General features: G+C 57.7%; 3 protein-coding genes across 3 annotated transcripts; 1 reads left to right on the top strand and 2 right to left on the bottom strand.

Annotated features, from left to right (window-relative positions):
- Positions 1-2,424: 2,424 nt before the first annotated feature.
- Positions 2,425-5,948, bottom strand: BJ171DRAFT_520230 (uncharacterized protein). The gene is made up of 3 exons (XM_053112419.1): positions 5,371-5,948; positions 4,457-5,208; positions 2,425-4,220 (listed from the first exon to the last, which is right to left on the bottom strand). Exons 1-3 carry the CDS (start codon positions 5,751-5,753, stop codon positions 2,671-2,673), a joined length of 2,685 nt encoding a protein of 894 aa, XP_052963078.1. The 5' UTR covers positions 5,754-5,948; the 3' UTR covers positions 2,425-2,670.
- A 743-nt stretch (positions 5,949-6,691) lies between these two features.
- On the bottom strand, positions 6,692-7,611 carry BJ171DRAFT_520234 (uncharacterized protein). The gene is made up of 2 exons (XM_053112420.1): positions 7,159-7,611; positions 6,692-7,104 (listed from the first exon to the last, which is right to left on the bottom strand). Exons 1-2 carry the CDS (start codon positions 7,541-7,543, stop codon positions 6,995-6,997), a joined length of 495 nt encoding a protein of 164 aa, XP_052963079.1. The 5' UTR covers positions 7,544-7,611; the 3' UTR covers positions 6,692-6,994.
- Positions 7,612-9,003: 1,392 nt separating this feature from the next.
- On the top strand, positions 9,004-10,309 carry BJ171DRAFT_520254 (uncharacterized protein). Its single transcript, XM_053112421.1, has one exon. It carries the CDS (start codon positions 9,030-9,032, stop codon positions 10,032-10,034), a length of 1,005 nt encoding a protein of 334 aa, XP_052963080.1. The 5' UTR covers positions 9,004-9,029; the 3' UTR covers positions 10,035-10,309.
- The last annotated feature ends 5,476 nt before the right edge of the window (positions 10,310-15,785 follow it).

Here is a 15,785-nt window from a genome sequence, read left to right on the forward strand (position 1 = left end):
CTCCATCAACCTGATACCATCTCAACGGAATTCCTGTCCGTCTGCCACCTCGCTCTCATGCTCATTTGCATCTATTTTACTGCGTCTCCGCGCCTCCCAACCGATTCCTTGTCCCGGGGCCTCCTTCCAGTCCGTCCAGATAGTTTCAATCATGGGGCGAAGTCTGCACCTCATCTTCCAGGTCCAGATACAGGAAGCCTGTGTGATCCACCAAAAGTTCATCTCCGCCTCCTCCGTCAAGTCCGACTCGTCGTCGATCGAGCAGGTCAACCGCGTGAAGCATATCGCTTACACCCTCAGTATATGGCTGCCTGTGCTCCTTTTTATCGTTCTCCTGGTCTCGATCGGACTCCAGTCGTTTCTCAACTGCGTCCTCGCCCACTACGCCTCGGACACGTACTATTGCGACCGAAGGTTCATGTTCAAGATGGGAGCTCATCTGCTGCTCAACCTGCTCTTCTCGTTGCTGGCTGCTCCGCTGGGCATCTGGAAGATGCACACCTTGAAGATCAACCACCCGATCCGAAACGAGCTCTATTGGCACGCATTCATGGTCTTTGGGTTTACCCTGATGTACTACCTGTGGTGCTTCCCGCTGCAGGGAATTGTTGGAACGCAGTCCTATGTTCAAGGAAACATCTGGGTTGGTTGTTGATGTGCATGAATCAGTTTGGATGTGCATGAAGCAGTTTGGATGTGCATGAAGCAGTTTGGATATGCATGAAGCGGCTTGGATGTGCATAAAGTGGGCAACGGGCAGTGTCTATTGCCTCCCTCATAGGCCCCACGGCACAGTGCTCGTACTGGCGATTGTGCCATTTCTTCTCCAGTTCTATCGTAGAGGCTTGTGTATCTAACTATGCGCTTCATATCGGCTCCATGGCTCGATGCCGTTCGGGGTTCAGGTGGTCCTGTCGTGCCACATCATTCAATTCCAATCGGTAACGCTCCCGGTCATCCAAGCCTTCATTCGCACACGGAAGCTGCATTCCAAGGAAGTTGCGATCACCTATACCATGCCCTGCCTGATGACCCTGCTGGACCGGCCTCGCTCTCGCGAGAAGCTGGAGGCGATTGCCATGAGCTGTAATTATCTGTCGTCGGCAGCAGTTTTGGCAGCTGGAATCGTTGGAGTGCCCGCTGGGACTGTCAAACACAGTGATGGAATCAGCCGGTATCCGTGTCCAGTGGGGCTGAAATCGCTGATTGTCCCTGATTGCCCCTGATTGCCCCTGAGAGCCTCTGATAGTCTCTACTGGGCAGGCTCACGATAGGCTCTCGCTGACCTTTGCCCTTGCAACACCTCGTCGTTCTCCCACCCGAATCGATCCATCGCAACTGCGGATATCACGATCGGTTACAAAACGAATGACCTTCCTCGCACACGAAACCGTTCTCGCACTGCCCACATTGGACATCCCTGATGCCCTCCGCAGTATATTGCATCGAGATGTTCTTGTTTCTGCGCCACTACCGCAAGGTTGAGATTGTATCGATGGAGCTCTATCGCCGCAGCGTCACCGCTCTATCTCGGCGGCCGTCAACACATTCAGCGGCCGGGGCCCCCAGCAACCCAGCCAGCGGCTCGAGCAAGTTTCGGATATCTACCAGCAACGTCAACCGGAATATGCTGGCGGCCACGGACCCAAAGTCGATTCTGGGGTCGCTGGCATCTTTGGCTGGATCGATCCTGTCGTCCCGCTTTGGTCGCAGCTCCAAGTCGGGAGATTCCAGCGACGAAGATGCCATCATCATCAGCGACTCCCGGGCCCCACGCGATTGGGTCGTTCCAGAGGAGCTGCATCCGGCATACCGCCGGATACTGAGGCTATATCTGAAGGATGGCGCCCCAAAAGAGCTCAACCTCTCGGCCGAAACCAGACAAAACGTCCTGCACGAACTAGGGTTCTTGGATATCCCCGAGACCACCGTGGTGCGGTCTCCCAGCAAGAACATCCTTGCCACCACCACTTCCTTTGACCGAAAAGGGACCATCCATGTCGGGTGTCTCGATGGTGTCCATCAAGAGGTCGTCAAAATGATATACGAAAACGTCTTTCCGATATACCTGGAGCAGGAGGGGTACAAACCCACAGTCGAGGATATCCCATAGCGCCATGTCGCTGCAGAGGGAATACACAACACGTCTTGACTGAACTTTGTTTGAGCCACTCGATGCCAGAGACACCGTGATCCAGTCCAGCGGCTCCTCCCAGCACCCGAATACGCATGGCGCCAGCCATCGTGCCGATCAAGAGTTTCCCATGCTTTCGCTGCGACGTAAATCTGCAGGTGGAGATGTCCTGTCGATGAATATTGGCATGTATCGGCTACATGATCGATTATCCAGCAGAAGAAAGCTCAGTCAATATTCCAAGGGACGGCCATCACGCTTCCTGGGCGGTTTAATGCTTATCAAATGGATCAAAAATTGGTGCCTTTGCGATGCACCTCCCCTCGTCATCGCAGCAGCGGGGGGCAATGTATTCTGTCAGTAGCGGTAGATGCGGAGACAAGTGGATCCATCGCGATCACACTCTTCGAGGCCCCGCAAAAGTGATCACCAAGAGTCAACGCAAACAAGAGAGCCTGGGAATGGTGGCCAGAGTGTGATTGTATCCCTGTCGGCACGACCTTGCGGTGGGGGGGGGGAGGTGCAGGACGACAGTGTCAGACGACAGGCTTGTACGGCAGGCCGACAAACCGACGGGCTATCCGCTTCCATTCTTTAAACGAGATATTAACATGCTCCTGGGTCGGGGGCATGAACCAGGGCTCATCGTCGCCCGAGCTGTGTCGTGGATCGGCCATCTCCGATCCATCAGGATTGGTGTGTTTGGCTAGCAGAGCATTGACCTTTTCGACAATGACGGTGCTCTCTCCATAATTGTCCCCGTCGATATAGCCGTCAAAGTTATCGTCAAAGTGGTTGTGGGGGTCGAGCGGGTCATCGATATCGGCCAGCGAGTCGTCACTCACAATGTCCGAGGCGTTGCTGTCGTCAAAGGACGACATGTTGTCCTCCAAGTCGTCATCATCATCCGCATAGCTCGGGAAGACAGTATCATCGAGGAATGATGAGTCCGTCTCGTCGTCGTTTTCGTCAATGCTGTATGTGTGACCAGAGGTATCCTCGTCGGTATCGACCCATTCGTCCGAGTCGCCCTCGGTGTCGGTGGTGGCCGAGTGGCGAGTCTCGCCAGTTTCACCATCATGAGTCGCTGGCCGAATGATCTCGATGCGCGCCTTCTGGGACTCCAACATTGCCCGCTGGACATATCCCTTGGACCAGTATGCCGACTGGCCCTCAGAGTACGGGCTCAGCGAGAAATCGCGGGCCAGTTGACGCAGCTCCTTGGTGGAACAGCCCTCAGACAGGGCCGCCGGTCGCCAGGCACGGAACGTATCGAAGTGAGCGATGGGGGGCTTTTCCATCTCGGCCACCTTGACGAAGCGCGAGCCTTCCAGCGTCTCGCGGAAGAGGACTGAGTAGTAGTGTCCTTCTTCTGCCCATCGGATGACGACTAGGTCCCAGTTTAGGGTTCGGTCGTAGCATCGGATGTATCCAATCGGGACCTCGTCCACAGGGCCATCGAAACTCGAGAACACCTCCTCGCTGTCGTCTATCAGACCCAGTTCTTCGAGAATCGCCTCGCGGAAGGCCCCCGAGATCTGTTTGAGCGAGAAGCATCCTTGTATGGCGGCAAACATCCAGCTTCCGAGATCATCAAGGGACCATTCCGTGGTGTGATTCGGGACACGCTTAACACGCTCAAACAACAGACTTCGACAAAGTCGCGAGGATGAGTGGTAAACCAAGTCGGCGGAGGCGAGCTGGTGGAAGCGTGGCAGATAGGTGTGAAAGTACAGATCCTCGACGCCAGAGCCATACGTCAGCAGCTCCTCGAGGTTGAGGGCATGTTTGGCCAGTAGCGGTAGGAATTCCTTGCCCGTGACTCCGAGGCAGTAAGCCAGGCTCAGGATTTTGAGGCTCTGGAATCCGGGCTTTCCATCGCTGCCGAGAATAGCTTTCTTCAGGCCAGACTCGGTGACCGAGCCCATGGCAAAGTCCAACTCGTGGAGAAAGGGGAGATTCTTGGCAATCGCACAAATCAGGGCATCGCCGCGGAGCGGTCCCGAGGTGACGTATCCTAGATTCAGGAGACGCAGGGAAGGGTGGCGGTAGGTGGTGAACTTGATAATGCCCTCATCGGAGATGCCTGTGTAGATGAGGAACGGCCGGGGAATCATGGTAACAAATGGTCAGCCGAAACCTGGTGTCGACTGCCCCAGAGGCCTTGGTGCGCCGAGCCACTATTCCGCAGCAAAATCGGCCAAAGAAAATCCGTCGCAGGCACGATGCTCATCCATGCCAGGACGGGTGCGAGGCAGTCGGCAAGAGGCGATCTAGGGCGACGCCTGTGGATCGCCGACGGCTCCAAACAATATCCCATACCTGCGCATCCTTCGATGTTCAGCACGCCCAGATACCGGCACTTTTTCCCGAGCGCCAGCAGACCGACGTCGGTGACAGCGGGCGAGTGTGAAACACGCAAATCCGATAGTACCGGGCAGTGCTCCGAGACAGTGATGAGAACGTCGTCGGAGGCACAAACCGGGGTCAAGAACAGCGCTCTCAGCAGAGTCCAGTTGGGAAGCGCCAGCGACAGCATCGGGGCACTGACTTGCAGGGAGTGAATCGAAAGCCAATGCAGCCGGCTGCCGATGTTGGCTAGGGAATCGATCGTCCGCTGCCCACAGCCCTCGGGGAGGCTGATAGACCGGAGTGCGCTCAGTCCGCCGATGATGCGTTCCATGGTCGTATCGGGAATCAGCAACTTCTCCGGAAAGATGATCTCGACCAAGTTCTGACAGCATGGACACATGGCGAGACAGCGATCCTCTGGAAGTTCAGGACCCTTTGAGTGCGAACTGTAGCCGTGCTGCGATATGCGATGCGAGGTTTGCAAGTATTCGGCCAAGGGACAGTTTTCTGCGGGGAAGTCGCGGCCGGCGAGTGCAGGCAGCTTGATGGACGACGAAGAGGCGGTAGATCCCTCGTACCAGCAAACGAGGCCGCCGAGGGTATACCATTCTTTGAGCGTCGATATTCTCTGCAGATGACGGCTGGATTCGGGAATGGAGATGCGGGTCAAGGGCGCGCCGCGTGCTCCAAAATCGATCTGGATGTACTTGAGCTTGACGAATCTGGAGGAGAGCAGTTGGATCGAGGGCGCCGATTGAGTGAGAATACATCAACTACTGCGGGTATTGTGCAATGTGGGTGCGGAGGGAAGGATCGGGGGGTGCAGTTGCATTCGCAGTAATCGAGACAATCGTTGCGACGACAGCTTGGATATCGATCCTTGCCTGCTCAATATAATCTCCAAGTTTCTCTTGTCTCGCTCGGGATGCCAGTTGTACCCATCAGGCGGAACCGTGGACTGCGGGAGGTAGGGTCGATCGGCGATGACCATAACTTCGCGCACGAATGGAAGACAGCTGGCGGGCACGGGCTTCTTGGACTTGTTTTGAGCCGCCGAGCGCATAGCCTCGATGTCGTCGTAGATCAGCGAGTGCCATGCCAGCGGCCGTATCAGCGGCAACAGTCGCTTCGACAGCGTGCACAAGTTGGAAAGATCCCTTGGGGGCACAAACATGAAGATGCGGGTGAGCACCTCGTTGGGCAGGTTTTCAAAGTGGATCGCTCCGGGATAGACACCGCGAGGGTCGTTCTTCCTGGATTTTCTCATTTGGCGGATTTTTCGTATGAGGAGGATGCAGCGTGAGACGGATAGTGCGAAAGGTCGTGCAACGAGATGGAGTGGATGGGACGATGATGGTGGTGAAGGATCCAAGTGCCGGAGGCGTCGAGATGGCGCGGACGGTGGTTCCCGGGAGTTCTATATGCGAAGCAGAGCTGTGCCGGGGGCAGAGTGGCTTCACCGCAGCGAGCCAACGTCAGTCGGGGGATGTGGATGGTACAGATATCTGGCGGATATCCAAAGAGCACCAAACGCAGCAGCCTCGCAGCGACGGCATGGACGCCGCTGGTCAAAAAAAACGAAAGCGCAGCACCCCACGTGGACAGGCACTGGCGACATCAAAAATGAAATGGGTCTTGGGGCTCAGGGCGATCGGCTGGGACAGGAACTTGATCGACGGGTGCTTTTGTTGCAGCAAAGGAGACACGAGTGCGGCGGGGCCTCGCCAACGACGTCAAGGCGGCCGGTTACTGTGGCCATGATCTTCGACAATCGCCATCCAGATGAACAAACGCAGGGTGGAAGCACCGAGACCAGCCGATAGAAGCATAGTCCGGCCAATGTGGTTTCGCCGTCGCCAATGGGCCATCTCATTTGACGCTTAACGTATTCGACCGATCAGCCTGTGGTTCAAGAGAGGGATAGACCCGAGTGCCAACTTGCTTGACCAATGCATCGAAGTGCGGCCTGTCAGTGGGGAATGCTTGTCTGACTCTGTTTCCATCACATCGCGGACAACATCCAACTCGATTCCACCACTGCACGGATACCATACGTCTCATCCCTCCGCCACCAGTTCGGGTCCCACTCTGTTCGACCACGATTCAAGACACGAGAGGCAGAGGCATACGAGTGGATGAAAGCGTTTGTCTTTCGTTGTTTCAGCGAATGACAGCGACACGATTGTCAGGTCAAACATCGCACCAGGATCAATATCGCATCCTTGTCCCAATTGAGACAGTCCATTTGTCATCATGACAGCTGGATACCCTCCAGATGATGTTTTTTTTTTTTTTTTGTTTCGGTAGCGCACTTTGATACCCTCCAGATGTATGGACACTGCAATCCCCATCCGCCTTAAAAGCAGGCCGCTTCGTCCCTTTGCCCAGCCCTCAGTCTTCCTCACCTTCCGCACCATCGATCCGACGATACCCCCGGCTATGCTGACCACAACCAGCAACCAGCTCTATTCCTGCCCGGCCCACGGCACCGACCACGATCTGTTCCTCTCATACCAAGCCCAGACTGATGCCGACACTGTCCAGGCTTTGAAGGAGGTGCTCACCTCGGTCGCCCTCCGTCGATATGGCAAACCCCTTTCTGTCTTCCACGATGTCGACTGCCTCAACAATCCCAGCGACCCTTCAGTCAGCTCTATCAATGCTCTCCCCACCAGCAAGGCCGTCTTCCTGCTCCTCAGTTGGGCATCGTTTACACCTATGATAGAGAACACCCTTGCCGGTCAGGAGGACAGTGTTCTGCTCGAAATCAAGACCGCTCTCGATCTCAAGGATGCCAAACGCTCCCTCCCTGTCCTTCCCCTCGGAATCGCCACCAAGGAGACCAAGGATGGTGTCGATGTCTTCACTCCCTTCTTGCCGTACATGATGTCCCTCCCCGACGACCCTGCCTTTGCCCCCCTCAACCAGACCCTCGGCAGACTGAGAGACATCCAGTCCTTTGGCTTCCGCCCCGACCAGATGCACAAGCGAGTCTACCGCCTCCTCAACCTCGTCCATCCCATCCCACCCAACATGGATCTCATTACGTCCATCCATCGTAAATACTTTTGCGACTCCAAGTTCCGATTCGATCCCGCCCACCTCGACACCCTGCTCAAGCAACTCACCCTGACTGGTCGTGCCGTCATCTCTGGCATGGGTGGTATGGGTAAGTCTGTCCTCGCCATCCAGATCCTGTTCTTCATGATGGGCATTATGAATGCGAGCAACAAGGAAGACCTCCTCGCCATCAAAGCCGAGACCATCGGCATCAAGCCGCAGTACCGCCAGGTCTTCTGGATCAACTGCTCGACCGAGTCGACCGCCATCGATGGGCTATGTACGATATTCGATGGCGCAGTTGAACCTGACGAGATCAAGGAACATGCCTCGAGGTTCCTCGCCAACACTCACGGCTATCTCCTGGTGCTCGACAATGTCGATGACATCAACGTGGTCGACTCTGTGTTTGAGCACTCCAAGTCGGTCGGGTTCAGCGGCGATGTGGTGGTGACGACCCGGCTGGCCTCGCTGCCTCCTGGTGCATTCACCGGTGCTCTTGAGACCAAGGCACCGAGCTTTCAGCACGATCTGCTCCGTCTCGTCAACTGGGACGACAAAACTACACTCGACTATATCCTGTCGTCATCGCCGATGATTGTCCAGCGACTTGTGTCGGACGAGGCCAAGAAGTCACTGGACAGCATCGTGGCCAAGATCAGCGGATATCCACTCGTCATCCAGACATTCATGACGTTTGCCGAGAACTACGACACTCCCCTGTCGGAGCTCGAGGCCACGTTTGCAGGAGCATTGGAGCTGCAGGATGGCGAGGACGACACGCGGTCGTCGCTCAAGGTGATTGTGGATCTGTCGCTGGACTCGCTGATGAAGCGAGGGGATGAGGGCATCGAGGCAGCCAGGCTGTTCGGGGCCCTCAGTCTGGTGGCGCCGACCAACATCCAGTTCGAGTTGATCAAGGCGATTGCACAGAAGATGGAGCTCAAGACCGAAGGTGAGTTGGGATTGAATCGAAGTGCAATCAATGGTGCCAGTGCATGGATGCATGGAATTGATCAGTTTCCTGTCCACAGTGACCGATCTGATCAAGATGATGGTCCAGAGTGGTCTCCTCCGAAGTGGAAACGAGGGACAGTACTCGACACACTCGCTCACCCAGCAAGTGGCTCGAGAGTATGTTCAAGCGCATAGTGAACTGAATGCCGAAGGAATCGAAGATACTATGGGTGAAGTGCTGCTCGAGCTGACCGGATCGCTTCTCACGGACACCTATCCCTTCGTGAATCATCTCGAAGGGTTCGCTAAGGTGGTGACAATCAACGGTTATACCAAGGACCTTCACCAACAAATTGACTACCACGCCGCTCGGATTGCATCCGATCGCGGATTTTACAGTCAAGCCAAGGACTTGTACGAACGGCATCTCTCCAAATGCATCCAGTATTACGGCACACGGGAGAATCCACAAGTGGTTGAGGCCATTCATCATCTGGGAAACGTTTTCTTCGCGCAGGGGCAGTATATGACCGCCCTCAAGTACTACCAGGAAGAATTGGAGATGGAGACCAAAATATATGGCACCCGAGAACACCGAACAATCGCCTCCACGATCCACAGTTTCGGTGATGTGGCCATGTCGCTGGGCGACAACGAGGCTGCCCTCAAGCACTACCAGGAGGCACTCGACATCTATACCAAGGTTTATGGCACACGAGAGCACCTAGAGATTGCCGCCACGATTCATAACATGGGCAACATCGCCTACACCCAAGGCAATTACGAGGTTGCTCTCGAATACTACAAGGAATCGCGCGACATCAACATCACGATCCATGGCACTCGTGAGCATCCCAAGGTCGCAGCCACGATCAATAGCATAGGAAATGCCGTCAACAGACTGGGCAACACCGAGGCCGCATTCGAATGCTACCAAGAGTCCCTCGATATTATGGTCAAAGTTTATTGTTCCCGGGAACATCCATGGATTGGCACTGCACTCAACCAACTAGGCTGTATAGCCTACTCCCAACGCAACTACGAGACCGCCCTCAAGTACTACCAGGAGTCGGTTGATATCAAGATCAAGGTCTATAACACACGGGAGCACCATTCGATTGCTGCCACCCTCTTCAATATGGGCAATGTCGCCTACACCCAAGGTGACCTCGAGGCCGCTCTAAATTATTACCAAGAGTCGCACGACATCAAAGCCAAGATCTACGGCAAGCGAGAGCATCCCGAAGTCGCCGACACGATCCGCCACATGGGTCATGTCGCCTCATCTCAAGGCAACTACGAGGTTGCCCTCACACACTACCAGGAAGCGATCGACATCTATAAGAAAATTCATGGCACTCGACTAAATACTGACGTTGCCTCCACGCTCAGAGACATGGCACAGGTTGCGGAGAAGCAAGGGGATTTTTCAGCCATGGTTCAACTTAAGGACGAGGCGGGGGTTATTCAAATGTTGTCTCAATGGGTAATTGTTGACACCAACATTGGTGCCTATCGACATTATCCATAATCTAGGACGATTCGTGGGCAGTACCAGCGCATTTTCAAGCCCTATCGTTTGTTCCTGTTCTCGTGGACAACGAAAAGCTGATGAATATATAATCTCACGCGCTGACCCATCCCAGGAGCGTGACTCTTGTTCATCCTTCTTGCTTCATTATATCCATAGCCAACTTCATTCAAGAAGACAAGCCATCAAGTCCAACAGGTTGGTACCCCGGCACGCTGAGTACACAGGCAAGCCTATCTACTCCTGTTGCAGCCTAATGCTGCCTCAGCTGCCCACAAGGTCTGAGACCAAGCGGGTGAACACATTTTCGAGCAGTTCCAACAAGGGAACAGCAGGATCGAGGGGAGGTCGGGGTGGTGGAGTGGCAAGTGCTGGCACTATACTACGCTGTGATGAGGGTGCAGGGAGAGACTGCAAGGGTGGGACTACACTGAGTGTGGGAACGGGTGCTGGTGCAGGGTGTGCACCAAGTGCGAATGCTCGGAAGGCAGTGCGGGGAGCGGGTACATGAGCAAGCGATCCAAGTGCGGGAGGGGTGCGACTGCGAGGGGGAGTGCGATCGAAAGAGCAGGTCCAGCAGGCTGACCCTCCAATGCACTGCTAACTATGACGAGTTGTCATAGCCGAGTCATTCGATAGTACACAGTGTCAATCAAGGATCCGAGGCAGGAGTCAGTCAAACTCGGGATCAAGGCCACTTGCTGAGCCCCTGGAGGATGTAGATGGCTCTATCGTGGCCTTGCTCCGCCGACTTGCGGTACCAAAAGACAGCAATGTCGATGTTGTTGGCAACACCACGGCCAAACTGATTTTTTTTTTTTTTTGTTACTATAGTCAACTTTATTCAAGAAGACAAGCCATCAGGTCCAACAGGTTGGTACCCCGGCACGTTGAGTACACAGGCAAGCCTATTTACTCCTGTTGCAGCCTAGTGCTGCCTCAGCTGCCCACAAGGTCTGAGACCAAGCGGGTGAACACATTTTCGAGCAGTTCCCACAAGGGAACAGCAGGATCGAGGGGGGGTCGGGGTGGAGGAATGACAAGTGCTGACACTATACTACGCTGTGATGAGGGTGCAGGGAGAGACTGCAAGGGTGGGACTACACTGGGTGTGGGAGTGGGTGGTGGTGCTGGGTGTGCACCAAGTGCGAATGCTCGGAAGGCAGTGCGGGGAGCGGGTACATGAGCAGCAAGTGATCCAAGTGCGGGAGGGGTGCGACTGCGAGGGGGAGTGCGATCGAAACTGAGCAGGTCCAGCAGCTTGTCCACTGGTCCCACTCCGGCTATACCACTTTCCACCCAAGTCGGGTGGGCCGTCTTGAGGGCTGCGACCTTGCGGACCAGGACTTGATGCGGATCCACACACTGCTGTGCGTGGGTCCTGGTCAAGTCGATCCCGGATCCGTGTCGAGCCAGGTTCTTGCACTTGCGGTAGCCAAATCTGAAGTGGCCTGGGAGAGCACCGAGTCGCCATCGGACCATGAACATGAGCATGATCATGGATCCTTGGTACCCGCGAGCCTCCCAGAGTCCCGACATCTTGGTCGACGGGGTGCAGGCGGCGGTGAGCTGCTTGGAGCGGTCGAAGCCGTTCTTCATGTGGTCCTCGAAGATGAGGGTCTTGATCGGGACGGGCTGGGGTCGGGGCGGTCCGGGCGGCGGCGGCTGGTGTCGGGTCTTGCCTCGGTAGATCTCCGTGGCCGTGAGGGAGTGGTCGGCCTCTTGTCGGCGGACCACCATGGCCCAGTGCGGATCGGCTCGGACTCCTTGGCCGAGGAACTGGTCGGGGTGGTAGGGCGCAATGATCTTGTTGCGCAGGATCATCGACAGCATCTTGTCGCCGTCAGAGACTTGGTCGTCCCAGCGGGCCCAGTTCTGCAGGGCCAGCATCTTGACACGGACCGACATCTTGGGAAGGCCGCAGTTGAGGTGCATGGCACCGACGGGAGTGCCGGGGCCGACGCGGAACATGGTGCGGAGGGCCGTCATCTGGGCGTCGTCGAGGCGGTCGCGCAGAGCTGGGTCGGGGATGTCCATGGCCATCCCGTATTCGAGGGTCGGCCGCACAAAGGTCTTGTAGACCTGGGTGATGGTCTTGGCCGAGACCTTGCCGAGGGTGATGCCGAGTCCAACCACGGTGTCGGTGACCATGTGGACCTTGCGGAGGAGCTTGTCGAACTGGAGGTCCGGGCGGAATCCGTCAATGTCGACCATGACACCGAGGTAGCGGAACTGGAGGACCTTGGGCAGCTCGGTGCCGTACAGCTTGGCGGGATGGAGCTGGTCGACGTTGCAGGCCGAGTACAGCACCTCGCACTTGGGAGGCGAGAAGCGGTACCGGTTGTCGATGCTGTGGCGTTCGCAGATATCCAGCATGGCCTGGGTGCGGCCAGCCGGACAGATGAGGACACCGTCATCGGCAAACCAGAGCGAGTTGACCCGGAGACGGTGGTGGCGACTCGAGGCAAGCACAAGTCCGTCCTCGGCTCGGAGCAGTCCAGGCAGGTCGTCAATGTGGGCACTGAACAGAAGGGGACTCAGGACCGAGCCTTGGATGAGACCCTTCTGCAGCCACACAGGCTGCGACGTGCGGCCCTTGCTGGCGACGCGGACAAGAGTGCGGTCGAACATGGCCCTGAGGACCCCGACGGCGACCGGACCAGCACCTCGGGTGGCGATCTTGTCCCAGAGGCGCTCCCGCCAGACAGTGTCGTAGGCGGCCTTGATGTCGAGGAAGACCAGGCTGTACTCGTCGTCGCGGATCTTGTTCATGCGGACAAGAGCGTCGAGCGAGTACACCTGGTCGAGGGTGCCTCGGTCCGGGCGGAAGCCTCCCTGGGCAATGTCCATGATGCCGATCTCGCGGGTGAGGAACGGCAGCAGGACTCGCTCGGCGATCTTGCGGAGGACCTGGGTCAACCCGATGGGCCGGTACATGGCCGGATCGAGGATCGAACCCTTGTTCTTGTAGACCGGGTGGATCAGGACAGTGTTCCACTCGGTCGGGACGACGGAGGCCTTGAGGGCGGCCAGCAGGATGGCCCGGAGCCAGGGAGCGACCACGGGAGCGACAGGGTGCAGCATCTCGGCCTTGATCTTGTCCGGGCCGGAAGACTTGCGCTTGGGGGACTTGACGATGGCATCGGCCACCTCGTCCGACGACAATCGGGGAATGGAGCGGTCCTCGGGGAGCAGGCGCGGAACAGTGTCCAGGGGTCTTGGGCCGACGGTCCGGTCAAAGGCGGCACCGGGGGTGTCCTGGGAGTGCGAGGAGACCTTGCCGTAGTGGACCACAAGTCGCTCGAGGGCCTCGTCCGAGTTGTCAAAGTGGAAGGCGTCGTCGAGCTCCTTGCGCTTCTTCATGGCGGCCAGGGACTTGGCGACCTCGGAAGCGTTGAGGGAGTGCAGCTTGTTCATGGCCAGGGTCTCGGCTGCTCGGCGGGACTGGACGATGAGGTTCTTTTCTTGTTTGCGGACAGCGCGGAGTTCGGCGCGCTTGTCCTCGGCGACGCGGAGGGAGAGCCCGGGCAACTTGAGCTGGTAGATGAGATCGCGGCGCCTCTCGCGAAGCTGCCGCATCTCGGGGATCAGGGCCGGGTCCTTCCAGACGGTCTTGATGGAAGCCTTGCCGATGGTGGAGTCGGCAGCGGTGGTGATCAGGGCGATCATGATGGACCAGGCGCGGTCGATGCAGTCCTGGGCCGCACTCTCCGAGATCGGAATGACCGATCCCCTTGAGATTGGCCGGAGTGCAGCCTGGATGCGCTGCAGACCGCGTTCGCGCTCGTCCAGCAGCGCCAAGAGGTACTGGGCGCGGACGGCAGGATCCTCGAGCTGGGCGATCTTCCACTGCCATTGGTCGACCTTTGGGTAGTACTTTGGCTGTACCCGCAGAGTCGCCCAGATGGGGAAGTGGTCGGACTGGCCACGGAAGGCACCGGCAGTGTCGACCTGCAGCAGCGGGTCGTTGTTGGCCTGGCGATGCGACACAAAGATGTAGTCGATCGTTGTCCAGCTGGGACCCCGCTGCCGGGTGTGGGTCGGGATCACAGCTGGAGGCACAACGCGGAGACCGGCGCGGGAGACAGTGTCCTCGAGGATCTTCTCCCTGCCACGGAGCGGCGTGGGCAGTCCGCTCAGGGCACTGAGGTGGGCATTGAAGTCACCCACCACAATGACCTGGGCGTCGGGGAGGGCGGCCTTGGTGTGGATCGACTGGAGGGCCTCGCGGTAGTCGTCCAGCTTGAGGCTCGGGGACAGGTAGAAGTTGCCGATGTGGATGACGTGTTTGTATGTCACCCACATGGCGTCGCCCTTGTCGCTGACTTCAATGTTGGTGAAGTCGTGCGGGTCGATCCTGGCCGGGTTGTAGAGGATGGCGATGCCTCTACCGGCGCGGCAACGGGGACCAGGGACCTTGACGGCATAGCCACAGAGAGGGCTGCGGGGTTCGAGGTCGGCGAGGGTTTCTTGGACACCGACAAAGTCGATGTCGTTGGTGTCGATGAGGTTCTTGAGTTCAACGTCGTTGACGTTGATGCCACAGACATTGAAGGAAGCGACGGTCAGGGATGTCTGGGCCCTGCCGCCTCCCTGCGAGGGGTGTGGATTCATTGGAGTCGTGCAGCGCTGCTGCTGGCCCGGGGGCCCTCTCCTTCAGAGTCAGTGTCCATGACGGACAGCGGGACTCTGTAGGCGGGGTGAGGCTTGCTGGGCTTTGACGAGGCACCAGCGGCGGGGGCAGCAGCAGCAGCGACAGCAACGACAACGGCAGGGGCAGCGGTAGCGGCAGCGGCAGAGGCAGACGACGAGGCAGCGGCAGCGGCAGAACCAGGGACCTTGGGGACGGCGGTGATGTCCGCCCGCTTGACCTCCTTGCCGGATAGGGCCTTCTTGAGGAGCGAGTCGTACTCGTCGCGGTACTCCTCGGGGATGCGCATCTGGATGCAGCGGCGGACAGGGGCGGTCTTGGCCTTGGCTGCCTGGCGGAGGGACTTTGCCATAAAGTTCTTGATGGCATCGGATCGGGACAGGGCCAGTCCATGGTGCTTGAGACCATGGATGACGTCGTAGGCCGGTACGACCCTGACCCTGCCATGTGTGGACGACAGCGACTCCAGACGGGCACCAAGGTCGGCCTTGTTGGATTTGTCGCGGACAAGGACCTCCATGACCGTGGCCTCAGGGAAGTTGATCTCGGCCAACTCCCTGGTGTCGATGCCGCATCGCTTGAGGTTGCGGCGGACACTGCCGAGGTCGCCACAGCGGATGCCCTCGACGTACAGCCAGTCCATGTTGGTGACGGCCTCCCTGAACTTGTCGTTCCGGAGCTCAGAGTTGGCGACCGTCCCGGGGACAAGGACTGGCTGGCGGTGCTGGTTGGGCTGGATCGGCTTGGAGGAGCCTGGCATTCGGCCGGTGGTCAGCATCCTCTTCCATTCGTCGAGCTGGCTGGCCTCGGACATGCGGCCGACACGGCTCTCGGCCTCCCGAACGTTCTTCAAGAGAGCGGCCTTGTACGAGGGAGACGGGGCGGAAACAGGGGCAGAGCCAGGGAGGGAGCCGGAGGACTGGGTCTTGGAACCGGGGGACTGGGTCTTGGGGGTGGCAGTCTTGTTGGCAACAGACTTGCGGAGCTGCTCCGTGGCACGGCTGATTGCCACATTGGACTTGGCGATCTTCTGGACCATGGCCTTGGTGGCAGCATCCATGTTGTCGGCCACGAGTGCCTCGAACAGGATGGACTGCACC

Source organism: Polychytrium aggregatum (assembly GCF_025602895.1).
Source record: "Polychytrium aggregatum strain JEL109 chromosome Unknown BJ171scaffold_44, whole genome shotgun sequence".
Taxonomy (NCBI): domain Eukaryota; kingdom Fungi; phylum Chytridiomycota; class Chytridiomycetes; order Polychytriales; genus Polychytrium; species Polychytrium aggregatum.

Bases quoted from the DNA above. Each gene is read 5' to 3' on its own strand.
- BJ171DRAFT_520230 (XM_053112419.1), bottom strand. From the start codon at position 5,753: ATGAGAAAATCCAGGAAGAACGACCCTCGCGGTGTCTATCCCGGAGCG. The intron at 5,209-5,370 runs GCAAGGATCGAT...GCTCTCCTCCAG, and splicing joins TTGGAGATTATATTGAGCAG to ATTCGTCAAGCTCAAGTACA. The intron at 4,221-4,456 runs GTATGGGATATT...TCATCTACACAG, and splicing joins GAACATCGAAGGATGCGCAG to GCATCTCCGATGAGGGCATT.
- BJ171DRAFT_520234 (XM_053112420.1), bottom strand. From the start codon at position 7,543: ATGGATGGACGTAATGAGATCCATGTTGGGTGGGATGGGATGGACGAG. The intron at 7,105-7,158 runs GTGGGGAGAGCA...TTGTTGAGGCAG, and splicing joins GCAGGAAGACGGCCTTGCTG to TCGACATCGTGGAAGACAGA.
- BJ171DRAFT_520254 (XM_053112421.1), top strand. From the start codon at position 9,030: ATGACCGCCCTCAAGTACTACCAGGAAGAATTGGAGATGGAGACCAAA.